Source organism: Carya illinoinensis, chromosome 7 (genome assembly GCF_018687715.1).
Source record: "Carya illinoinensis cultivar Pawnee chromosome 7, C.illinoinensisPawnee_v1, whole genome shotgun sequence".
Lineage (NCBI taxonomy): Eukaryota > Viridiplantae > Streptophyta > Magnoliopsida > Fagales > Juglandaceae > Carya > Carya illinoinensis.
In genome coordinates this window covers 4,225,324-4,252,728 of record NC_056758.1, presented here as the reverse complement: position 1 = coordinate 4,252,728, position 27,405 = coordinate 4,225,324, and the positions used below count along the sequence as shown (strand labels likewise).

General features: G+C 34.8%; 2 protein-coding genes across 3 annotated transcripts; one reads left to right on the top strand and one right to left on the bottom strand.

Annotated features, from left to right (window-relative positions):
- The first annotated feature begins 5,998 nt into the window (after positions 1–5,998).
- LOC122315558 lies at positions 5,999–8,929 on the top strand. The gene is made up of 4 exons (XM_043131534.1): positions 5,999–6,274; positions 6,404–7,001; positions 7,084–7,202; positions 8,624–8,929. The coding sequence occupies exons 1-4, from the start codon at positions 5,999–6,001 to the stop codon at positions 8,927–8,929; spliced, it is 1,299 nt and encodes a 432-aa protein (XP_042987468.1).
- Positions 8,930–22,344: 13,415 nt separating this feature from the next.
- On the bottom strand, positions 22,345–24,442 carry LOC122315301 (galactinol synthase 2-like). 2 transcript variants are annotated; one of them, XM_043131142.1, is made up of 4 exons: positions 23,814–24,442; positions 23,119–23,439; positions 22,864–23,001; positions 22,345–22,752 (listed from the first exon to the last, which is right to left on the bottom strand). In XM_043131142.1, the coding sequence occupies exons 1-4, from the start codon at positions 24,147–24,149 to the stop codon at positions 22,585–22,587; spliced, it is 963 nt and encodes a 320-aa protein (XP_042987076.1). In that variant the 5' UTR covers positions 24,150–24,442; the 3' UTR covers positions 22,345–22,584. The 2 variants fall into 2 exon arrangements, with proteins under 2 accessions (XP_042987076.1, XP_042987077.1); XM_043131143.1 differs by lacking the exon at positions 23,814–24,442 and adding an exon at positions 23,568–23,648.
- Positions 24,443–27,405: the final 2,963 nt, after the last annotated feature.

Sequence of the window (27,405 nt, the reverse complement as noted above, 5' to 3'; positions counted from 1 at the left end):
TTACTCGATTAAGGGGACTTTTCCAGTAGATAAAGTACCCTTCAAATGATATTGAAAAGTAGGTAACATGAGTATCCCTTGCATAAGAACATAAATTTAGACAACCATGGCACAAAAGAAAGCTATGAAACAACAAGTAGCCTAAGATGAACTTCTCAAATAACAAATTTTTCTGTCACTCTGACATGCTGTGTATTAAGAAATTTTGACAGGAAACTAGAGTTCAGATATATGATACTTTTCATTTATAAGAGAGACTAACTAGGACAAGGGATATATATTAGAGACATCTTCCACTTAAACCATGCATGACAAATAGCAAAACTTTTATCAAGTACCTAACCAAAGAGCACTTTTACAGCACGTAGATAGTCTTTGCACATTACGAACCAAAAAATGTAAAACTATAAACGCTTACAAGTGCATGTAGAAATTTGTATTCATGTATGCTACTTTCCTTTCCTGCAACCAGATAAGAAGGCACCAAAATAAAACCACATCAGTCAAAACTTCAAAAGAAAACGTTCAAAAAGCTTCAAGACTAACCCAATTAAGATGGGATAAATAAATCTAGTACTAGTGAGTAGCTCTCTATAGCTAACATCCAAATTATTGTCCTTGATTCCCTTGGATCTCTTCTCTAAAATAATTAACATTAAAAAGTCATTGAACATGTCCCAACTAAGATAAGAAGCTCAAATAACAAAAATCTTGGCAGCGCATATAAATTTCTAACACGAACAACTACTACTAACAAAAAGAGAACACTAGATTGTTAAAATATGATAAAAGATAAAGTCGATGACATAATTTAACAGCACAAATAATGAAAGATACTTCCTACAAGCCTAATGAGAAGACTACCTCCCTATAGGTAAAGCATAGATCCACCTCTCAATCATGAAACTAGGACAAGCAATAGAGGGAATTATTACCAAAAAACTATAAAAACACATACAATGATACAGGGTTAAGAGCAAAACAACAATTAGAACTAAAATAAAAAAACTAGTTATGCATTATGAACAGATGTTACATAAAGCAAAACGAAATCATAAGGAATAAAATAATTCAATGTTAAAATAATAAACAAAAAAGACATTAATTTGAGAGCAACTGGGACAATTCTAGATTTCCATCTTTATAGAAGTTACAAAGAATATTTCACTTTTGGTGAACAGGTGATGCGATTATGGCTTGTGTTGTATTAAAGATCAAATATGATGTTGATATAAATACCAAAAGTAATGTTAGATGTCCTTTAAAGAAAATAATAATAATAATAATAATAATAATAATAATAATAATAATAATAATAATAATTTAATAAGAAAGCATCAATATGATACTTTTCATTTATAAGAGGTCATTTGATCTATATATATATATATATAGAGAGAGAGAGAGAGAGAGAGAGAGAGAGAGAGAGAGAGAGCTAAAGGCAATATATGTTGCAGTGGTGGTGTACACTACAAATATATACACACACACACACACACACACACATATATATACATATATATAGATCAAATGAAGACCATTTGTCTGAAAACATATAAGAATATAGTTTTAACAGTCTAAGAACCTTATAGAAAGATGGTTGTTTACTTTCAGGCTTGAAACCCTCGTTTACTTTTCTCTAATAAAAATAAGGATGACTTGTCAGCATCAAATGCTCAAACTGTAGGGCAGAAGAGATTTTAGCAAATTACAAAGAAAAATAATTCCTCTATTATTACAAAGGTATAACAGAGGAGTAGATGAGTCTTGCCTTGTTAAAAACTTTAGGTTGCACCAAATTAGCTTTCAAGATGTGTATTTCCTTATATACGTAAGACTTAAAAAAAAAATAGTACCAAAAATGCAGTAAGTTTAAAGGCAAATAGAGTAAATTTGTAGCAACCACGCGCAACTGCACACACACATATGTACATACATACATATATATATATATATATAGAGAGAGAGAGAGAGAGAGAGAGAGAGAGAGAGAGAGAGAGAGAGAGAGAGAGAGAGAGAGAGAGAGAGAGAGAGAGAGAGAGAGTCAAAGGTTATATATTCACCAAAATGGTAAATATTTATGCCTTCTTTAGGGGGAAGATGTGCAACAAGTATACCCTAGCCACATGGCAAAGTTTCAACATGTCAAATATTCTATAGATATAATTGTAGAAAATATACTACACATGAACACCTAAGCAAATAGAAAGAAATAAAATTTGTCTTGCAGCATTAGACAATAACCTACAAGAAAACTAATACTCCTGGTATTGCTTCTACTTGATGTTTTTCAATATGCCTTAAATTAACAAGAAAGAGTTTATTCAAATTTTGGCAAAAACAAAATAGAAAGAAATTGTTTACTTTGTAGTGAAAAATACCTAATGTCTCTCGTCAAGCTTCTCAATACACCTATACCATCATAACAATTGCACATAGATCTAAAAGAAGATATATTAAATGGAAAAATTGCAATAAAAGAAGTTGAGAGAAAATGAAATGGGACCAAAGTCTCTGTAACAAGAAAATCCAATAATCTGATCTTCTCGTTTGTTTGAAATCTTCTCTTACTTTGCCAATCATCAAGTCCCCCTTTACATCTCTACAACAAAGTTCCTTACAGAACTAAATCATCCAATTAAGAAAAATAGATTCTACTAGTACTGTGCACAATTGGTCTATTCTCAAGCTCAAAATCAGAAATAGCTTCTTTTTGGAAGGTTAGGAAATGACTACAAAGAAAAGAGTCCAATGGGATGTACCTTTACTCGATTAAGGGGACTTTTCCAATAGATATGGTACCCTTCAAATGATATTGGAAAGTAGGTAACATAAGTATCCCCTGCATAAGAATAGGAAATTATATATACAACTTTTGGCACAAAATAAAGATATGAAAACCAATTCAATTACTAAGATGAGAAATTTAGATAACAAAAGTTTTTGACATGGTGGGTACTCAAAACTTTTGGCAGCATATAAGTTTCTGACACTAGCAACTGCAACTAACAAAATGGGAACATTAGATTATTAAAACTATTAAATTATGATAAAAGATAAAGCCAGTGACATCATTTAAGAGCAAATATGATGAAAGCTTTGCTTCTTATGAGACTAATGTGAAGATTGCCTCCCTATAGGTAAAGTATAGATCCACCTCTCGATCATGAAACCAAGACAAACAATAGAGGGAATTATTACCCCAAAACTATTAAAAAAAAATGATCCCATACAATGATTCAGAAACAACTATTCGAACTACAAGTAAAAAGAACTAGTTATGCATTATAAGCACATGCAACATTAAGCCAAATGAAATCACAAGGAATAAACTAATTCATTGTTGAACTAATAAACAGAAAATATATTAATTTGAGAGCAACTAGATGTAAAGCGAGATTTCCCTCTTCATGGAAATTACAAAGAATATTTCACTTTAGGTGAACAAGGGATGTGGATTTTGGCATTTATTGCTTTCAAGATTAATATGAGCTAGTTATTTCACCTTAGGTGAAAAAGCTCACTTTCATAAATTCCAACATGAAGCCAAAGAAAGAATGGGGTTTGTATTATTTCAAGAGAAAAGCTTGTTTTATGAGTATGGATATATGAATCATAAAACCAAGTACTGCAATCGCAACTAAATTGTTAATGAACATAGAAAGTCAATAAATGCAAACCTCAATAGAGATCCATGACCAGCAATAAGAAAATTTGGCATACGGGGAGAGATGTACCAATGGTTAAAAAAAGCATGTTACAAGCACATGTATGCAGCTATATAGAGAAAGGTTTCTGAACAATATTCATTGAAAAGAATTACCTATCCAACATCAAGAAATGATAAGGAGTTATATAATAGAATTAGTTCAAAAAGCCATACACAAGCAAGACTTTGTACTTATAAGCATGACTTCTGATGGATAATACTCACATATGTATTATTTTCGGTTTTACCCTTTTTCTCTCTACCGAATAGGGTTGCAAGTTTCTGCCGCACTTTCTAGTCTCTACATGAGGCTGCATGGTAGCCATTGAGGGTGGCTCAAGTCAGCCCTCCTTTGCTGATCTGGTGGCTGCCGTTCCTCAACCCATCCCTGAGATGGTACTTGCGCCTAGGCTTCCTAAGGTGGTTGAAGGTGAGGTTTTCTTTCAATTCTCCAAAGAGGAGATTGCAAGGTCAGCGGACCCATTTCGATTTTTGGTTGTTCTGAAATTCCTGAAATAGAGACCCTCCTTGGACGTCGTTCGCTCTTTCATTCATAGCCGATAGGGACTCTCTTCCAATCCGGTTGTTTCTTCCATGTGACGTCCTTGGAATGTGTTTGTACGCATGATGAATGAAGCATATTTTATGAAGGCTCTCTCGCGGGAGGTGTGTGAAATAAACGTAAGCTTTTATCGCGCTTTTCGGTGGACTCCAGAATTTGATGAAAGATGCAGAACCATCGAGGGTGCTGGTCTGGGTCTCTCTGCCAGGCCTCTCTCCAAAATTTTATCAAGAAGCTTTCTTTAATATTCTCATGATGCCAATAGGAAGGTTTATTTGGCGTGATAACCTAACTAGGTGTGCTACACGTACGGATGGAGCACGTTTATGTGTAGAAGTTGATGCTGCAAAACCTCCTCTTTCTCACTTTTGGATTGAGGCTCCGGGGTTACCGTCTAGTCGTAAGCAAGAGGTGATTTACGAGACTCTCCTGGCATATTGCATAACGTGTAAAATGCAGGGACATAATGCTCGGACGTGCAAAGGAAAGGCTATGCAGAAAGGGTATGGTTGTAAAGGGAAGAAGGATAAGCAGGAGAATGGGCAACCGGTTGCTGTTAATGGAGAGGAAACTAAAGAAAAGAATATAGAAAATAATATGCCTGTTGTTAATGTGGAAAATATGCAAAGCAGTGGCAAGGAACAAGAGGATCCAGTGGAAGACGTGGGGAGGACTACGATGGATTTAAACCCACCGTCTGAATCTTTGGGGGTGCTTTCGATAATTGATGAACCTATGAGGATTGTGGAATCTGAGAAAGATAATGTTTTAGTGAATGACCATGTTGAGAACGGAGTGAATTTTATGGAAACAGAGGTTGTGCAGGATCAGGCCGTTAGTGCAGAAAACATAGGCAACGTGAGGATGACGGAAAATGCTACGTGTGGTTATCTGAGTGAATCAACTATGATGATGGGATGCTTAAACCCAGATCAGAATGTGCCTTTGGTGGAGGTGCAATGTGAAGAGATTGGACAGCTTGGAGTGCAAACTGAGAGGATGGGGGAAGAGAAAACTAAGAATGAAAGAGTTGAGGAATCAGTTGAGATAGAAAATATAGTTTCGAAACCAAAGCCGGAAATTCAATCAGAGGTTTTCAAGCAGGAGAAAGATTACCTTACAGAGTCTGAGGCAAATGAAGGTAAGAAAAAATATAAGAAGAAGATGTTTGTTAAAATGCTTAGTTCTTCACGGGTTCATGCCCGTGTTTCTAATATTACCCAATGATTGAGTCCATCTTTGTATGGAATATTAGGGGGTTTGGAACCTCTCAGAATAGATTAAAGAAGTTGATTGGAAAATTGCGACCTAAAGATGTTGCTCTTTTAGAACCTTTTCAAAGTGTAGAGGGTGCACGTCAATTGGCGCGAAGGTTGAATTTTGATAACTACATTTCTAATGAGGGTGAAGGGGGTAAAATATGGATTTTTTGGAATAGCACTCATATGGTGCATTTTGTTCGGATGGGTATGCAATTTATTTCTATTATGGTTGGCGAAAGAAATATGAAATTCTTGCTTACAATTATTTATGCCAAGTGTACCTTGGCGGAGAGACTTCTCCTTTAGGAGGATCTTAGCATTAATAATGTGGGTTTTGACTCTTGTATGTTTGTGGGTGATTTTAATATTATACGGAATGATTCTGAAAGAAGAGATGGTAGGCCTTGGCCTAGTATGGCTATGGAGGAGTTCAATAATTAGATTCATCAAGGAGGTTTGATGGAAATGGCAACGAAAGGGAGTGTTTTTTCTTGGTGTAATGGGCAAACGGGGCTTGCTAGTTCTTGGGCGCGCCTTGATCGTGCTCTCATGGATAGTTCTTTTTTGGCTTTGTTTCCTAATGCTAGTTGTTCTTATCTTCCACGTTCGACTTCAAATCATGCTCCCATGTTCATTGAATTTATGCAGGATCCTTTCTCTTATGGCATGGCTCCGTTCCATTTCCAGCAGATGTGGGTGGACTATCATGATTTTTTAGATTGTGTTCGGTTAGCTTGGGAGGTCTGTGTGGATGGGTCGGCTATCCATGTTTTGACTAGAAAATTAAAAATGACAAAGGTGGCACTTCGAGAATGGAATAAAAGGGTCTTTGGCCATACGTTGAGTCGTATTGATGCTCTTGAAAAATAGATTGAGGGGATTGAGCAACAACTGCAATTATCTTGGAAAGACAATTTGGGGAAAGATTTACATGAAGCAGTTTCAGATTTGGCTACTTGGAGACATTGGGAAGAGGTGAGATTGGCACAGATGGCTAAGTTAAAATGGAAGATGGAGGGGGATAGGAATACCAAGTTTTTTCTTGCTTGCCTTACTAATAAAAGAAGAAAAAGAGTGCTTCATATGCAGTCAAATGGGGTGGTTTTTGAGACGCCAGAAAGTATTCATCAAGGGGCAATAGAGTATTTCACTTCTTTTCTTCATGGGGAGCCACCTATAGAGCAGCCTAGTCTTGAAGATTATATTGCGCCAGTCATTTCAGAGGAGGATAATGCCTCCCTCACTCATCCTCCCACTATAGCGGAAGTGTTTGAGGTTGTGTCTTCCATTCCGCCTCAGAGTGCATCAGGCCCAGATGGATTTGGGCCAGGTTTCTATAAAACTTGCTGGGTGATTGTTAAAGTTGATGTGTGGAAGGCAGTGCTAGAATTTTTTGTGTCGAAAAATCTACCAAAGTATTTTACGGCTTCATATTTTGTTTTAATACCAAAGGTGGAGTCGCCTACAGGTTTTGATAAGTTTTGCCCCATTAGCATTTGCTCTATTTTTTTATAAAATTTGCTCCAAGATTATTGTATCTCGTTTAACAGGTTTATTGCCTCGCCTGATTTCTCTGGAGCAAGGTGCTTTTGTTCCTGGAAGAAGCATCTTTGAAAACATTAGCCTCACTCAGGAAATGGTTATTCCATTAAAAGAAGAATTCATGGGGGTAATATTATGCTAAAAGTTGATATGACAAAAGCTTATGATCATGTGGACTGGGCCTTTCTGATCAAAGTCTTGCGCAGGTTTGGTTTTTCTTCTCAGTTCTGTGATTTGGTGCATTTTTGTATTTCTAGCCCTTGGTACTCGATCATGATGAATGGTACAGTTAAGGGCTTCTTTCTGGGAGGCCTAGGTCTTCGTCAAGGTGATCCATTGTTACCTTATTTATATATCATTTAGCAAGAGGTCTTATCCCTGTTGATCCAGAGAAGTGTTCATGAGCACAACTTTGGGTTGTTTTCACAGGCCCAAGGTACATCTATTGTTTCTCATTGGATGTATGCTGATGATGTCATGATTTTTTCCAATGGTAGCCAAAGATCGGTTCGAGTTTTTCAGCAAATTTTGAGTCAATATGAGAGGTGGTCGGGGCAGGCTATCAATATACAAAAATCAGTATTATATTGTTCGAACAAAATTTCCACTAGAAGAAAGCATAGACTGTTATGGAGTACAGGTTTCAGGGAGGGGACTTTACCTTTCAAATACCTGGGTGTGCCGATTATTTTGGGAAGACTTAAACAGGTCCATTTAGAAGATATGATGAATAAAGTGAGGCAAAAAATCAGTGGTTGGAAAATGCGACTACTATCTACTGGTGGAAAGCTCATTTTGTTACGGCATGTTATATCCAGCATGACAATTCACCTATTTGCTATTTTACAGGTCCCTCAAGTTATCATTTCCAAGATTCACAAGTTGATGGATTTGTTATTTTGGGGAGAATCAGATGGATGGGATAAAAGAAAATGGGTGGCATGGAGACATATTTGCAACCTTGTGGAATAAGGGGGGCTAGGGTTAAAGGCTCTTCAGGATTGTCAGAAAGCTTTGCATATGTGTTTTGCTTGGAACCTTATTCAAGGTAATTCTTTATGGGCTAATTTTTTCAAAGCAAAATATGCGGGGATCAAAGCCTTGGTGCCTAATTTAGGCCTTAAAAGGGTCTAGATTTTGGAGAATGGTTGCAAATTGTATTTCGTTGTTGTTGAATAATTCGAAATGGAAGATTAGAGAAGAAGATATTTTCTTCTGGTATGAAAAATGGAGGGAGAATGGTCCGCTCATAAATGAGATGTCCCTAATAGGTTCACCTTTGCTTAAAATAAAAGACTGTTGGTTATCAGACAGTTGGGATGTGGATATGTTAGAAAGATTAGTAGGGGGATAAGGTGGATGAGATTTTAATCTCATTATCAAGGCTTGATTCTGGAAAGGATGTTTCTGATTTGGACTCGTATGGAGACAAGTAAGTTTACTACTAAGTTTGCCTGGAACTGTATCCGTGTTAGGGAATCTTCTCTTGATTGGCATACTTGGATTTTGCATAAATGTCTTCTGTTAAAAATGTCTATACATTTTTAGAGGGCTTGGCATATGGCTTTGAGTGTGGATGATAGATTGCAACGTATTGGTATTCCTCTTGCTTCCAAATGTGATTGTTGTATTGAAGGTCATATTGACGATATGAATCATGTGCTATTTGAGGGTGATTTCCCTAAAAAAATATGGTCCTTTTTTTGCCACTATATTTGGTATTCCTATTGGAAGAGATTGGAAACAGAATGCGAGGACTTGGTTCAGGGGCTACTTCATCTACACAGGTGGGATTTATTGTGGGTATTCTGCCCATCATTGTTACCTGGCGTTTATGGAGGAGAAGATGCCTAGCTCGGATGTAAGGTATTTTGGAGTCCCACAACACTATTATCCATTCTATTTGTGTATGGCTTGGTTCCCTTTGTCATATGGTTAAATGGCCTAAACGGTTGTTCCATCGAAATGGCATGATTCTTGAGGCCTTGAGGATTAAACCAGTTGTCCCTAAAGTCCCTTCTTGTAGAGTAGTACGGTGGGTTAAGCCACCGTTGGGGTGGCATAAATTAAATACGGATGATAGCAGTCTTGGCAATCCAGTTTGGTTTTTCTTGGTATTTATTTTTTGTTTCCACGGTATTCCTCTGCAAAAAATGAGGATTTATTTTAATAAATATGGGAGGAGATCACTCTTGGACATGTGACCTTCTGCTCTTCTTAAAAAAAGAAAAAAAGAAAAAAAAAAGGTATTTATAAGCATGAAAGCCCACGTACGGGTGCACACATACCAAATACATAACAAAACTAAAACAGAGCAAAGCACAAACTTGTTGAGCCTAAACCAAAAACCTTAAGGTATCTAATTTTGAAGTGGTTGCATTTAGACTCTCAACTTACACAAGAATTAATGCTTTTAAAATAAGGAAACAAAGGCATAGGAGGTCTGAAAGCCACCCACAGTAAACTAAGAATTTGTGAATCAACCAAGAAAAAAAGCAAAGTCAACTTCAATGGAAGTTATAAAAGAAACATAGTCGAATTTCACAAATATCCCATTATACTGCCAAGATCTTCAATAGCTAAAGTGAGTCCAAGTTGACCAGGTTTCACATTTACTACACACAAGATAATTAAAGGAAGTCTAATAGTTTTACATGGTATAAAGTTTACAACAGATAAATACAAGCATATACTTATTGAAAAAAATATATGCATTTCAATCTATTAATTGATCAACATATGTGAGTGATAAAAGCTACATCTTTTACAACATTTTAACTCATGAAGTCAGGTACCTTATGCATGCACTCTATGGTTGCAACTTAACTCATTTTGAGCTCAAGCACATATCACCCATAAATAATTTGTCTAATTGCATTCTTTTCATACTTTGAACAAACGAGTAGAGTGTATCATAGTTTAGAGTCGTACGTCCAATTCATAAAAGGTGTAAACATGAAAAACACCAAAGTAGTGTGGTTCATGTAAATAAAAGCATTTCTTTCTACTGTACCAAACAAAACTTGCAAGTTTATAAGGCTTGGAAATAGAAAAGAAACACATACTTTTAAAAAGAGAGGGAGTCGAACAATATAGAAAGCGCAGGGGATCTCTTACCTTCAAGTTGAGAGAGAAGAGACCAAGGGGGAGATATAGAAAGAGCTTACAAGTGGAGATTGATCTTGAGTAGGTGGTGGAATGACTAGGTTGTGGCGGCACGATGGTGAGGAAACCTAATCATGGAGAGAGAGAGAGAGAGAGAGAGAGAGAGAGAGAGAGAGATGCGGACGGAGAGCGAGAAAAAGAGAAATGGAGGAGAGAGACTCACCGGCTAGACGCGACAACGACATTGTCGTAGTGTGCTGATGGCAGGGGGACTGGCTGCAAAAATCTCAAAGAAGAAAAAGAAGGCATCAAGCTGGAGAGAGAGGGAGAGAGTTTCCAAGGAGGGGGAGAAAAATAAAGGGAAGTAGATTAATGTTTTAAATTTTGCCACGGTTTAAATCATCAAAAACTTTTGCCAACGTTTTAATCGTCCTAAATGATTAAATTTAACTCAGTAACATTAGTGGCAATTGAATGCCATTGTAAAATATTGAATAATTGTTGAAATCGACTTTTTTTGCCAAGGCAACATGCTTTTGCTAGAAAAATATAACTTTTGGTGACGATCACATCATTTTTTTTTTCTGAGACATTAATTTTGTGGATAAAAGTAAGTATTTATGGCAAATTATGAAGCGCTGGAAAAAAAGTGGCCGCACAAGGCCAAATATGTTGTAGTGCATGCAGAAACCTTGTTAAAATTAACCATGCACATGATGTCTCGTGCCTTATAAAGTGTTAAACTCACCATCATAAATAGTTTATTCTTATCTCAAGCATGACCAAGTGTCATCCTTATGGCCATTTTTATTCTTATCACAAGATCATTAATAATATTGTATTTCATATTCTTTATTTGACTCGATCAACAATATGAAGTGCATGCACCAGTGGAAGTAGGATCGATCAGGATCATGCATGATCATGATTAATTTTAAATTATGTATTAATAGTCGTGGATTGGCCTCGGAGCAAGAATATTATATATATAAATTTATTAAACAAACAAACAATATAGTAACACACTTAAATATTTGAACCATTAAATTACAATAAATAAAATGTTTTAAAAAGTATTAATATTTGGATCTTGATTTTCAAAATTTGGTGAGAAGCTTCATGATCGTGATCTGCAGGCATTCTCCTTAATATCCTCAACTTATCTCTATCTTTATTTCAGTAGAGAGAGAAATTACTCGAAAATTCAATAAACTTTATATATGCACCTCATGACGTTGGTTATGAAAATAAATAAACGTGAGTTGAGAATTAAGCAAATTAAATGGTTTTAGGAAAAAATTAATAAATAGTGAATGCTTTCAAAATTAAATAAGCTTTAGAGTTTCATTTTTGTTTGATGACCTCTTTCGTTTGGTTCAAATGAAAGCGCAAAAAAACTATTTGCCCAGATTTGTTTAACTCTCCCTATGATCTTAACCCTCTTAAGTACTAGTCTTGCTCCTCGTGGCTTGATTGTATAAGCTTTTCAAGCACATTTGTCATGGAAGTCATTCATGTACTCTTATATAGGTTTGGATTTTCTACTTCCTGATTCCTTCTTGTGTCCAGCAGCAGATTTTTGATATCATCAAGCTGAAGCGTATTTTAGTGCATTCATATTTTCGAGCCTTGAATACGTTTTTCCTATCTCTCTGATCTCCAATTAACTTGTGCATGAATTTTTTCTACTTGTTACAATGATGGCTTTTGGTTATGATGTTGCATTCTCATTGGCATCGAGAAACTAAGTTTGAGTCAGTTTATTACTTGCTATGTCAAATCTTTGGGTTTTATTTTTGAACTTCACTCACTACGACAAAAATAGGTTTTAGTGACAGATGAAACTGTCACAAGAAATGGGAAAAACGTTACGAAATACATTTGGTGACGGTCAAAAACCGTCACCAACACTGTCACGTAATGTGCGTCACGGATTACATTTGGTGACAGTTTACTATATAAGCGTCACTAAAAATATTTTTAGTGATGGTTGGGGATGTGTCGTTTGAAATAACGTTTGAACGTGTTATTTTCTGTAACGGTTAGAATCTATCATAGAAACTTACGTTCGAACGTAAAATATTACGTTCGAACGTAAAATGAATGAACTGACATCCGAACGAGAAAATATAACGTTTGTTGATTACAGTTCGGACGTATTGGATAAACGTTCGAACGTCTATATGTGCGAACGTTACGTTCGAATTTTCAATCTAACGTAAATGAAATAATGTCCAAACGTTTGTATCCTAACGTTTGGACATTAATTCGAATGTTAAGAGAGTAGAGTTCGAACGCAAAGTATACGTTCGGATGTTTGGAACGTTAAATTTTTTTGACATTCGAACGTTTTGTTACAATTTTGTATGGTTACGTTCGAACGTATTTTCGAACGTGTAATACTGTTAAAACGTATTTTATTTACATTCAAACGTACATATCAGAAATGCTAAACTCATCCACTTAATAAACATACCAATTGTTTCATATTACATTACATATTTCACAACCAACATTGTTTGAAACTGTTTTCAAATTAGATATTAAAAACGTAATACACAAATAAAATCCATTTCTTTTTCTTTCCTCGCCCAGCACAATTCTGTTGTAATGACATAACACGCTCCATTTGCAGCATCATCTCCCGCTGCACTTGCTCTTGGACCTCACTACGTATTCTTTCCTCCTGGTCTCTTTGTTGATCCTGCAAACGCGTCTCTAAATGAGACTGTCGCTCTAAGAGGGACTCCAACTCTTGCTGTCTAGACCTTATATACTCATTCTCGTGTCGTGCAGCTTCTAAATCTTTGGTAAGATTATTGATTTGAGATGTCGATGAGGTTGAGGAAGATGAACCGGAATGCTTGAAAGATTGTCCCAAACCTCTTGCCATACTAGAGTTGGGCCCAAGCACCTGTGTAAAAATATCTAAGTCACTAGGAGAGGATTCCCCAAAAGCTGACTGCATCTCCATCATTTTTCCCTAAAGTTTGAAAGACCAAAACACACAATAAGTAACATATTAAAAGAAATACAAATAAAAAATAATTTAATCACATGTTACATAATTTATTTAACAAAAGAAACATCGCTTACATAATTAATTGCAGCTGCAGGACCCATCCACTCACTATGCTCATTAGTGTGAGCAGCAGCATAGACATGAATGAGGGAAAAGTTTTCAGGATCATCACGTTTCTAAGAAAACGACATTAGCAATTTGAAAAAGATAGTATTAGGACTTATATAAAAGAATAATAAGAAAAAATATGAATTATTGCATTTATTAATTACTATTTTTCAGCAAAATGATGGAATGATCTTGAACCAGTACGATGGTGAATAGTCAGAGCAGATCTATTATTTGCATTTGTAGAACTTAAGTGCTACAAAAATAATTCCCACCGTTAATTGTAATATATGTATATACATATAATATAAACAACAAATATAAATGTAAATAATTATAGGAAATAAATCTAGAATACCTGATATTCTGGAGAGGCAAAAAGATCACAACACTTTATCCAGTCGTCTAATTTCATCTGCTAGAAAGGGCACTGTGCAGCCTCTTCAAACGTCTCAAATTTCTTAAAGTGGTCGTGACATCGTCCCTTGTGACGTCGGAATAGTGTAGCCATTAACTCATTCACAGTTCTCAAATCCTCGCTACGACCAAAGTTAAGGTCAAATTCATCCTATTATAAATTAATTACGTTAAAAATATGATAAACTAATCTAGGTGAAAAAAATGATATAATAAGTAAACTCACCAGCACACGACTCCGAATGTGTTCCTTAATCTCATTCGGCACATCTCTCCAGGAGCGCACATAAAATGGAGCGTAAGCTCGAACTACTGTGCCAATATAGGAGGAAAGCACTGCTGGACTATCATTTACTCCTCCAGTGGAATTATCAGGAATTGTGATTTTCAGTTTACCATACCTTCGATTTTTCTCAAGTGAGATGCCGCGTGTATAGCCACTGCCACGACGAGCAGATGTATCAACTAATAGATGATAGTATAATTTTTAAGGTTATATATATTATTCATTAAAACAAAAGTATTAATTATATATAGTATTAACGTAAACATTCCTTACTGGTAGGTGTCGACTGTGCATCGTTCTCTGTAATGTTAACTTCATCTTTGGGAATGGACTCCTCGGGTGAGGAGTCCTCAATGGGCTCAGGACTTGGACTCGATGGAGGAGGCACATTTCTTCTTTATCTTTTTGGCGACATACTTGAAAATGATTATATATAACAAAAAAATATAATTAGAATAAATTTATTATTATTATAAAATTCTATAATGGCTGTATATGAATAAACTTTTTAGTACTTTTAGTCTTCATCTTCGGATGTATTTTCCATATTTGTTTAAGAATCTCTCTCTATAACATCTTCGTCATCATCATCAAGCTCTTCTTCGTCATCCTTATCCACTTCCCCCCGAATTCTTGTTCGTCTTCTTCTTCTGACTCTTTTTCTGTACTTTTCTCACTTTCTTCAATTGAATGATAATTTAATGAAAACGGGTCGAGATGAATGAGTGGGACATCATCTCTACATAAGAGGAGCAACTCGAGTGCACCGAGATCAACAAATAAGTTAATACCCCCTCCTCCATCTTCCTGGCAGGCCTCTACATTTGGAGTGTCATCTTCATCTCCACTATTGTCGTAATCTGCACTAGTTCCTACTTCATATATATTTCGAGGGACAAATTTTTGTACAACTCGCCAAGTTATCTCTCCACTATTTTCATCAGTACTTTTCATTGGATCAATCAAGTAATAGATTTGAGTAGCTTGACAAGCCAGTACGAATGGATCATCTTCGTACTATTTAGATGCAGTATTGACACTCGTAAAATGATTATCCCTAAATATCAAATCCCAACGACCGCCTAGATCTCACCAATCACATTTAAAGACATATGTTATAGACCCACCTAGATATTTCAATCCGATAATATCACGAATGACACTATAATAATCAATATCATCTATTCCATGACTCCCCTCGACCAAGACACCACAGTTTTGAGTCTTTCTATTACGTTCACGGTCCAGAGTATGGAATCTATAACCTTGAACCGTGCATGTAGTGTATCGAAGTGCTCTGTTTGATAGACCATGGGCTAATGCATACAATTCAAAAGAGACTGATCCAGGATTACGAGCACGTTGTTCCAATATCTAACAATTTAAATAATGTCATTTATTAAATATTAGCTAGAGTTAAAACTTTCATCATGTAACATATACTATAGAGTATAGTTCATCCGGAAAATTCTGACTCGTGTCTTGTCACTATATCCTCTACGCCTTCCATCTTAAGTTTGTCCATGTGCTCACTATATAAAATAATTTATCATATTATTTTACATAACAAAAGTTATAGTTAACCTCATTATCTTTAGAATTATTTAAACCTTGTACAACGACATACTTGAGATAGTGATCAATCTCCTGACAATTATTTAGCACGTACCACCGAACTTTACCCAACTCTGTATCAAGTAAATCGTAACCCGTTTGTGTACCCAAAGGTCGTACATTCTGAGAAAATACTGATAGCTCACGAGGAGGCGGAGCAGCAAGATCAGCATTTCGTTCTTGACGAATAAATCGTGCCTCAACACCACGAAGAAATAAAGAGCAAAATGTTAACCATTCATCGTGTATATAAGCCTCTGCTATTGAACCCTCAGCTCCGGCTTTATTCCCAACAGTGCGCTTCAGTCGACCTAAATATCTTTCAACTGGATACATCCAACAGAACTGTACCGGTCCACCCAACATTATCTCCCAGGGTAAATGTATTGCTAAATGGACCATGACATCAAAAAATGACGGTGGAAAGAGTTGCTCAAATTTACATAGTATAACAGCAATGTCTTCTTCTAGTTTCTGCATCATATCTCGATTCACTACCTGAGCACACAAATCCTTAAAAAACATACACAGTTCGGTTATGGCAACACGTACAGCAGATGTTAGCTTCCCACGAATTCCCACCAGTAATAACTTCTGCAAAAATACGTGACAATCATGACTTTTCAATCCGCCAATTTTTCAGTCATCAGGGCTTACGCATCTACTGATATTTGAAACATAACCATTTGGCAACTTCACACATTGCAACCATTTACAGAAGTCCATCCTCTCCTCCCTTGTCATTGTAAACCATGCATGCGGCATGACCACCCTCTCACCTTCCACTCGTAAATGCAGATTATATTTAATTCTCATTCTCTCAAGATCTTTCCTTGTCTTAATCATATCTTTCGTCTTTTTATTGATGCTCATCAATATATCCAGTATATTATCACAAATATTCTTCTCTATATGCATTACATCCAAACTATGTCGCAACATGTAGGACGACCAATACGGCAACTCAAAAAAAAATACTACGCTTTGTCCAATTCAATTCTGCTACGCCTCATTTTCTGTTGTTCTTTTCCCGACCTTTGCCAAAATTGTTCGCTGCCACATGTACCAATTGTTCCAGGATTTCTTCCCCAGACAACTTATTTGGCGCAATTCTATCTTCTACTTGTCCATCAAACTTAGCGGATTCTGTTCTCCATGCATGATTTGTTGGTAGATAACGTCGATGACCCATGAAACACAACTTTTAAGAATATTTTAACCATTCACTAGTAGTTTCTTTATTACATGTCGGACACGCTAACTTTCCTTTAGTACTCCAGCCGGAAAAATTCCCATATGCCAGAAAGTCATTTATCGTCCACATTACTGCAGCATGCATCTGAAAAGTTGTTGATGTGGATGCATCATAAGTTCTAACGCTTGCTTCCTATAACTCTTTCAACTCTTCAATCAACGGCTGCAAATATACGTCAATGTCATTCCCAGGTGACCTCGGGTCGGGTATGTTTCGCTTTCTCAACTGTTTCGCTTCATATAAGTTCTTCGACAATGCAAATCCTTCGGGAAGCACTTCGTTAAATAAGTCTAATACCATGTCTATTGCTTTGGTTGACATTCCACACAATGACTTTATGTGAAGCAACCGCACTGGATAAAGCTTGCGCTTTGCATTTTCCCACATTTCTGGAAAATTTTCTGAATCATTCTGTCGCCCACTTGAGCGATTGTTGTCAACCTCATCCATAAACATCCCAGCTCCAATGTCACTCAACATCTCCTCCATCTCATCTCGCTCATAATCATCATCCACGTGCCGCAAATTTTCCCGCTGACTAAATAAGTCATCCGTTGATTCTGCATATGGCTCACCATGAAGTACCCATCGAGTATACCCCAAATCCATATCGTTCACAAATATATGACTTTCAGCTTCATCCAATCCTATCGCACACAAATTTTTACAACCTCGACATGGACACTTAATGTAACCACGACTATCAGTAGAGGTCTTTGCAAAATCAATGAAGGTTTTTACTCCACGCGCATAGGGTATGTAATCTTTTCCAAGTCTATCGCGTAGACGCATCCAACTTTTATCCATTTCTAAAAACATCTAATTTTTTAGTAACACGTATAAGAGTTAAATACACATGCATGTCATGATACATCATGTTCAAAGTACTCTTTCTCAAGGCAGTTGGTCCTATCCCATTCGAAATTATATTCTCCATATTGCATAAGACCTGTCACTCTACTACTTTGAACGTTAGTAGAAGTTTCGGCAGCATTTCCCCATAATTCTCCAAGTATACATGTTCACATATAGGGATTATGACCCTAAGAACAGTATACCCGAAGAACAAATGAGGAAGATACCAAAACTTCATACTAAACGTTCAAAGTAGGAATAACGTTTATGTGCAATACAGATAATATAATCTCAAACTGTCCACACTGGACAATTCAAGAATTAATGTACACCTAAATGTACACTAATTCCCAAACGGGTCTAAGGTTATTTATGCAATGTTATACAACATCTAACAAAAAAGTCTACAAATAAATTAGTACACATTGTTTGAATTAACATTATGTACTAATAATATTTATATTATTAATGATTGATAATACTTAGAAATTATTTGTAGACTTATATAATTCCTAATAACAAATTATACTTATTATCAGTTATATAATATATAACACTACTACAAAATATATTATAATTAATATTATAAATTACTGATAACACTTATATTTTATCTATTATTATATAGCATAAAATAACAATTTTTACTTATTTATTTCCTATTTAATATAATATATAGTAAATTATATTATAATTACTAGTTATACTATATATTGTTAACACTTAATTGTTATCAGTTATTATATAATTATTACTATTATTGCTAGAATTATTATAATTATTATTATAATTATCATTATTATATAAGTTATTATTATTATAATTACTTATCTATTTCTTATTAATCCTTCTTTAATACTATATATAATTACTTGATAAGTATTATTAGAGATTGATACTAATAACAATATACAATATATTATTAGATAAAATATTTGTTATTATTGAGCTATTAGATTTTTAAGAATTATTATTTTATAATTATAATTTTTAATAATTGTTAATATATAATATAGATACTTATTTATTGATAATTTTACTAATACGAATTTTAATTCTTACTATATAATTATGCCTTATAATTGACACTTATATTTATATAATATTTATTATATTAGTTATTTAACTAATTATATCGATAATAGTTGTAAATAATATTATAACTTATAATTATCGTAACTATTCAAATATACTATATATATTGCATATAGTCCTCCAATTATATTATAATATCTACTATGCACAACAAATAATCACATTATTTATTTTTATCGAAATTGTTATATATATTCTTTAATCACAACATATTACTAAAATAAACACATAAATTCACAAATAATTATTATTCAACACCGTACACTATACTAAATAATTATCACATTAAGAATAAACATATTCAATAACAACAATTTTTCATTTTAATTCATCCAAACAACACAATCCATATCACAAATTAAATCCACAATAAAAATGTAACAATAGAGTTTAGTATATATACATTGTGCTCAAAATAAATTCATCTTCAAAAATCACAAATTTTCAACAATTCCCAACAAATGATCCTTCAAAAAATACACAATACTAGTTAGTTAAATATATATAAAAAAACATTGACAAATATCATGTAAATTACAAATAAAATAGATAAAATTTTATTACCTTAATGCTTAAAAAAAGCCTTTGCAAACTCTCTCTTACACTAACTCTCTCTCACTCCCTCTCTCACTCTAACTCTCCATTTCTTCTCTCCCTCTCTCTCTCTCTCTCTCTCTCTCTCTCTCTCTCTCCGAATTTCACGCACGCTGAAAGCAGAAATGACTCTACTTTCCCGTGCGTGAAAATTTTATATTCTAATTGTTATACAATTAACGTTCGGACGTTCATTAATGAAACGTTCAAACGTTAATTTACCCACGAACGTTCACACAGTAACGTTCGAACGTATAATTATCCCGCCTATCATTTATACAGTACGTTCGAACGTACAATTCTCCCACCTACGGATTCGCTCATCAGGTTCAAACGTTATACTAAACGTTTGAAAGTACTGTTAATTTTTTGTTTCAGCAGAAAAATTCCCTCCAAATTTATTATTACGTCCGAACGTTATTCAATAAGATTTGAACGTAAATTAGATTATTTCATTTTTACATAATAGAAGTTAGTATAATTAATAAATAATTTAAATATTAAATTATAATATTTAATATATTATTTAATATATAATTTGTACCAATTATAATATATATAACATAACTATTATATATTATAGTTATAATAAGTATAGTTATAATATAATAACTATATTATATATTATAGTTATAATAAGTATATATGTAATATAGTATATAGTACTAATTGTATATTATACTAGTATAATAGTAGATATTATAGTATATCTAATAACTATATTAAAGTAACATAGTTATTAGATAATATAGTATAAGGATTATATAGTATATTATCTATATATAATAACTATACTATATAGTATCTATATTATATAGTATATATTATAGATATAATATGCTACTAGTATATTATATAGTATATTTACTACTTGTATAGTAATATAGTATATATACTACAAATATATACTATATTATAGTATATAGTGGTGTATATATATATCCAACAATATATATATGGACTATAGTAGTATATTAAAGTCATTTACATATAATATATATAACTATGATATATATATTATACTAACCTATTATATATATAATTAAATTAAGACTAATATGTTATTTAGAAAATTAATATTTATAAAGTATTTATGTTAATATATAAAGTTACTATATATATTATAGTTAATACTATAGTAATATATAGGAAAATATATTATATATAGTTACATAGTTAATAACTATATAGTTACATAGTTAACAACTATATAACTATAGTATAATACACGTTAATTATTATACTATTGTTAATATTAGACTATATTATATACTATATTATATAATAACTATATTATATAATATACTTATTATATCATAACTAACGTAGTGTAAAAAACTATTGTTAATATATACTATTGTTAAAAAACTATTGTTAATATAGTATAATATACGTATATTATTATATAATATACTATTGTTAATATATTATATTATAAATATAGTGTAAAAAATGTTCGGACGTTACCATTTAAACGTCCGGACGTTTTGATTAACGTCCGAACGTATACGTTATACGTTCGCATGTCGATATAACGTCCGAACGTATAATATATAACGTTCGCATGTAGATATAACGTCCGAACGTATACGTGGTTCGCATGTCGATATAACATCCGAATGTATAATATATAACGTTCGCATGTAGATGAAACATTCGAACGTTAATTAATGAATGTTCGCACGTCACTACAACAAATAAGCATATTTGCGGCGAAACTTAGTCGCCGCAAAAACTCTATTTTTCGCCGCAAAAAGACACTTACGGTGGAAAAAATTTGTCCCAAATTCGCCAGTAATTTTGAGCCAAGATAGACTTTTTCCGGCTAGTGAGAGTTGGCCAGAAATCTTTTCATTATTTGTGGCTAGTGAGAGTTGGCCGCAAAAAGCCTATTATTTCGCCGCAAATACATCTTTCATACCCAAATTTTTATTTTTTTTTTTTTCTCCTCTCAATTATATTGATTTTTATCCACTCAAATCAAATGAACTTCTTTTCCTTCTTCTATGCAAATAAAATATTTCTTTTTCTCACAAATACTCTAAAATTAATTGAAATGTTATAAATTTCATTTCAAGTAAAATTATTTTGGGCCAACAATAAATTTCTCAACAAAATAAAGTTCTAAAATTGCTCATCTAAAATCTTTATACACTTCATTTTTTTAAGTCTATAAACCATTAGCACTATTGTTAACGTTTATTGATGTCATTAAGAAAAGTAAATGGTTTAAAAGAACCCACAAAACTATAAATTTATTTAACGATAAGCACTATTGTTAAACTACAAATCTACTATCCCTCAGTCTGCCTTTCTGACTCATATCTCTCTAAAAACCTATAATTTTTAGGGTAAGTGAAGCAAAATTGACTAAATGAATGGCTGTAGTTATGCCACCAGTGACACGGGGGAGCCTTTTGGATTGGTATGTTAAAAAAAAAATTAAAGAAGACGACTAAAAAATAGGGAAAGGGTCGTATATAGAAGGGACTATAAAGATTTGAATCCAACTAGGCAACTAATTTGCATGGTGTGCATGAAAGGACTATAATGAAAGGAGAAACTTCTGATATTCTGGATCGAGTTTGAGGGCATCTGAATTCTTCCAAATGAACATCAATGGTTCATTAATTTTCCACAAGACAGAAGATACGGTGTTAAATCGAGTTCAATATCACAACCTACAAAAAAGTACTAATTTCCCATCATAAAAGTAATGATTGGATGTGAGGATTAGAAAGAGCTCTGAAATACCATGTTTCTGTCCCAAAGGTCTATAGAATAATTAGTGATTTAGGAAAACCCAAGTCAATGAATCTTCCAACAGTTCAGGATCTCATTCATAAAGGAGAGAGAGAGAGAGAGAGAGAGAGAGAGAGAGAGAGAGAGAGAGAGAGAGAGAGAGAGAGAGAGCAACATGTTTAAAATTTATGTATTCCTCATAAACTTGAATCTGACTCTTCTGAGCAAACCCAAATTGGCAGGTACAACCATAGTAAAAGAAATATAGGAAGGTCTTTATCTTTAAAGCTAAAACCCAATACTGTACTTGGTATTCCTATTGACATCTATTTTCATAGATACAACAAGCACTAAGCGGCATATGGGGCAGGAATGTAGCCAATGATGCCAGCCTCCGAACGCGCCACCAAAAATGTCTACAGATTCTTCTGCTCAGCCCCTGCTTCAACCTCTCTAGAAGCCACACTGTTCATGTAGTCCAATGACTCGTCGTTGTATATGTCCCACCATTTCTTAACCAGCATCTTAATATCTTCCCTCTCCATGTTCTGTTCCTCTCCGGTGTAGCTCCATGGCTTCGATCCCTAAAAGCCAGTCGTAGTTTTGCACTAATGAGTTCGATGACAAAAAATGGGGGAGTACTTTCAAAATTGATCTGAACTCGTTCTAATGAACAGATTTAAGTGAATACTCACATGAGGACCGCAGTAGTGAACAACTTTGACTTTGTCAAATTGGATGTTCTCTGGGTGGCTCCACAACATGGGAAGAATAAGGTTGTAAGCCGGAGGGATTAGTTTGAAAACATCCCTGTAGAACATGTTCAAAAAGTCCTGCAAGAATCATAAACCCCAAGTCAGATTTAGGTTAAAACTAAGCAACAACTGTGATGAATCTTGCAAACAAAAGATTTATAATGATTAACATAACCATGCAAACTTCATAATTACCTGCTCAGCAAAAGTACCAGTAGGCGTAGTTTTGAGGGTCTTGAGGAGGTCATGGTATGTCGAGAGATTGGGCTCATAAACAAACATGCCAGAATTGAAGTAGAGGGCAGGCTTGGGGCCTAACTCAGCAGGCCACTTGACCCTGTCAGGGCACTGCTGGCAATAGCCAACCCTGTATTGGGGACTGTGGCTCCAAGTTTTCTCACAGAAACAATCCAACACAGCATAGAAGTAGTTGTCTGGAAGATCAAAGAGGTGATCTATGTTTTCAAAAACTTGGATGTCTCCATCTAGGAAGATCATCTTGCTGTACTCCACAAACTGCAATTTCCATCACAAAAACTTCAAAATCAGAGATATTCATAAGCAGTAATTTGTGAAAAAAAGACAAACTCGTCTATTTTAAAAGGAAACGAATCTTTCGTATTCTAGGAGAAAAAAGAACTGACTTTTTCCAACATTTGTCTTAAAAACACCACTTCTCAATTTCTGAAAGAGGAAAAGAACCGACCCGAGTCGATCAATTATAATAAAAAACAAAAGAATCAAGGCCTTATTACCAACTTAACTGGGTCGTCTTAAAAGAAAACTACCCAAATCTTCTTTTACACGTGTCAGGAGCGATAGGAAAAGCAGAAGTGACAAAAGCAAACATACGTGCAAGACATGCAGAGACGTGTTGTGACTGTACATACCTCCCAGATACGAAGTTTTGAGTAAAGGGTCACGAAGTTGGCACTGGCAAACTGGGTCTGATTCTCCGGCGGGTAAAGCGGCTCAATCTCCTTCACTATGCAGCCCTGAGACACTAGAATCTCCCGGTGCTCCCCTGGCACATCTGGCAAGATAGCCACCACCAGTGGGTACTTGCTCTTCACCTTTCTCAGTCCCTTCGCCAAGCCAACCACACCTTTCACGTAGTCCCCATTGCCACCCAAGAGCGTAACATACGCCCTACTAGGCATGCTACCGGCCTTGACCAGGCCGGTGGGCTTGGCATCAGCGGCATTGGTGATATCATGAGAAGCCATTGGAAATTAATGGGGTTTGGAGAAAGACTCGACAACTATTTAGAGTACGTACGTAGTGTTTGGGTAGAAGGAAAATAGTAAAGTGTGTTGATGTTTGAGGTACGTACGAGGAAACTGATAGCTTGGATTGAATGTTTTGTTGGTGAGATCAAAGAGAAGGGTTAGTCTGAGCGTTGTTTGGTGTGGAGGTGCCAGAAAAGAAAAGGAAAGGAAAATGGTTGTTGAAAGGAAGTATTTGTTTGAGAAGAAATGCTTTGTACTCGAAAGTTGGATGAGTTTTGGGTTGAGGTTGTGGGGGGTTTATAACTTTATATAGGGATTTAGAGGTAGGTTTAGGGTTTGTTTGGAATATGGATAATAAGTAGGAGAATTCAATTAGTTGAAGAAGAATAAATTTAAAAAAAAAAAAATTTTAAAAGAAATATATGGTGTGTAGTATGTGAACTTATCTATAATAAAATTCTATCTTAACATTCAAACACATCTAATCAAATTATGCAAGGAGCCTATAAGACTCATTTATGGATTCGAAGTTTGTTACCTGCATCTCACAAGCGTACGTGCATAAACTAAAAGGATTATGCAGATTTTTTCCTACCGTCTTTACTCCAATAAAGATTTTCATAAAAATAAATTTATAAATTAATATAATTTTATATGATATATTAAATTTAATTTATAATAAAAATAATTTTAAAATTTAATATATTATATAAATCTACATCAATTTATAAATTTTATTTTATAAAATTTATTTATAACTAAATATTTCTCTTTCTTACAAATAAAATATCAAGTACAGCGCAAGCATGAAATTAATAAACAAAACATGGATATTCATTTGACTCACTATTATCGATTCAAGTTCTAGAGTAAACAAATAAATAAACAAACATGGAAGAGCAATCTCAGATCTCAATCACGAAGCTTCCTTTATATATATTCTTAATTTAATTCAACGTAATTTATATTAATTTATATATATATATATTTATATAATATTTTCTCATTAAATTAACAACCGTCGCCCACGAGCAGTGCTATCTTCATTGAGGATGTAGCGCAGAAAAATAAAAAAATCAAAATCAAAAATTAAAAAAAAAAATCATTTTTTTTTATTTTTTCATTATTTTTTTATATTTTAAATAATTTTTTTTTTAAAATTCATAACTTCACATAATACAGTGACGTCATGTCGGCTTTTACCATTCAGAGGATGGAGTAGGAGTGCGTGGCAAAAGTATTTTAGAGTAGCTTCTAGTTCTCCTAACTTAAAACAAAATATAATAATACATATATTAATAAAATATAGTTGGTTAAAAAATAAATTTTATTAAAAATAATATTAATTTAAATTTTAAATATAAAAAATTAATATTATTATATAGATTAATATGTAATTTTATTTATATGTAATAAAATTTATTATTAAAATAAGATTTTTATTTTATTTTACGGTTACAATGAAATAAATTGGATAATGGGATATGGTAACACGTTTTATGGAACTAACCAGACCCGAGGGACAAAAGTCAATTTGGGATAATGTTTATGGACTTTGTGTTAAGAGAGAGAATACTTACGGTTATAAATTCGTAAGAGCTGCCTAATCTATTCTATTATATAATTATGTTATTTTCCGTGCTCAACCCGTGTCTAATGAACAGTAAATCAGTGTTGATTATCTTTTATCTTGCCAACTTTGATACGTCTTAGTCTCTCATTGTTCTCTCCTTATCATGTGGCAGGCGGCTGGAAGGCTGCGAAAGATGAGGTATGGGGCCTTCAGTCTGTGGTGAAGCAGGAGAGGGAGGAGTGGAGATGCTTAGAGGTGGAGTTGATTGTGGCTAGAGACTAGGCCTTGAAGGCTCAAAAGTTGCTGAGTAAGCTCTAGGAGTCTCAGAATTTTCTCCAGGTAAAGAATGAGGAGTTGAAGGGCCTCCGAGACCTCCACTCCCACCGGATTAAGATGCTGTAGGAGGAGTGCTCTACCATGTTGACCATTGCAGAAGATCGCGTGGCTTTATTGTCTATTGCCAGGATCCGCGAAGAGGAAGTATTGGCCGACTTGGGGGCGACCCATAAGAGAATTTCCAGTGAAGATGTGGTCATTCAGGACTTGCATAGCAAAATTGCATAGGTGCAAGAGGTGGCTATGTAGTCAAGTTAGTAGCTGGGCAAGGCTCTCTATGTCCACGACGAAGCGTGGTCTCACAGGTACTTGGAGGGCCCGGAAAGGATGCCGACTACATCATCCTCAATCCTCAAGATAGTTTAGAGGTGTTGGAGACACATCTGAGGGTAGTGGACTTCAAGAACCTTCAGCCTAACACTGTGGCCCTTAACCTTTCTGGCAAGCTGGGGCGGGAGATGATTCCAGATGCTTTCCTCTCAAAAGACAACTATCCCGCCGATCTCCCTCAATGGGGGAATGTCGTCCTTGGCTCGAGGGGAGGGAGTTTTGAGGATCACCCTGCTAGCCACGGGGACAAGCTTCCAAGAACCTCCCGGTCTTGACCCCCTTTATTGCCATAGTTCTTCTTTTTCTTTATGCCTTGATCATCTTCCAACACTGTTCATTCTCCTTCCACACTATTCCTCTGTTGTTTTCTCGTAATGTCTTCATTTTCAAGTGGACGCTTTGAATTCTGCCTTTTTGTCTTTATTGTCGTACCTGTCTTTTGGTCTTCTCGAAAAAATGGGTTAATGACTAATGTCCCTTCTGCGAATTTGGAAGGATTTTGAACAGTTGTTTGCTATGATTGGTGCCATTAACTACGCACCAATTAGTTGTTCTGCCTTTATGGCGTGGGTAGTGTTTCCCCATGCGTGCTATGAAATATGTGCGGGATTTTCTGTGAGATTCACGTCAGATCTGACGGAGCCCCCAAAACATTCATGTGGCATGCGCTTCGGGAGGCGAACTGTCATGCCCAGCCTATATATATAGGCCTCCCCATCTTCATTATTTGCCACCAATCCACCCCTCTTGCTCTTTAAGCGTTCTGAAATTCAGTCTCCTCTTCTTTCCCTTTGTGACCATGTTGACCCTTCTTGGCTTCGATGAACTTTTGCTTAAGTCAATCTTTTTCTCTGGGAAATGCTTCAAAGGAAATATAGAATTCTAATAACAATTTGCTATCAAGGACAAATCTTCTACCTAGTAATTCTAGGTGCCCTTTTATACTCGGCTTCTCAAATTATGAGGTCATACCCTGTGTTCTAGGGAAGAGGGAGGCCTCTTCGGAGACTCCAC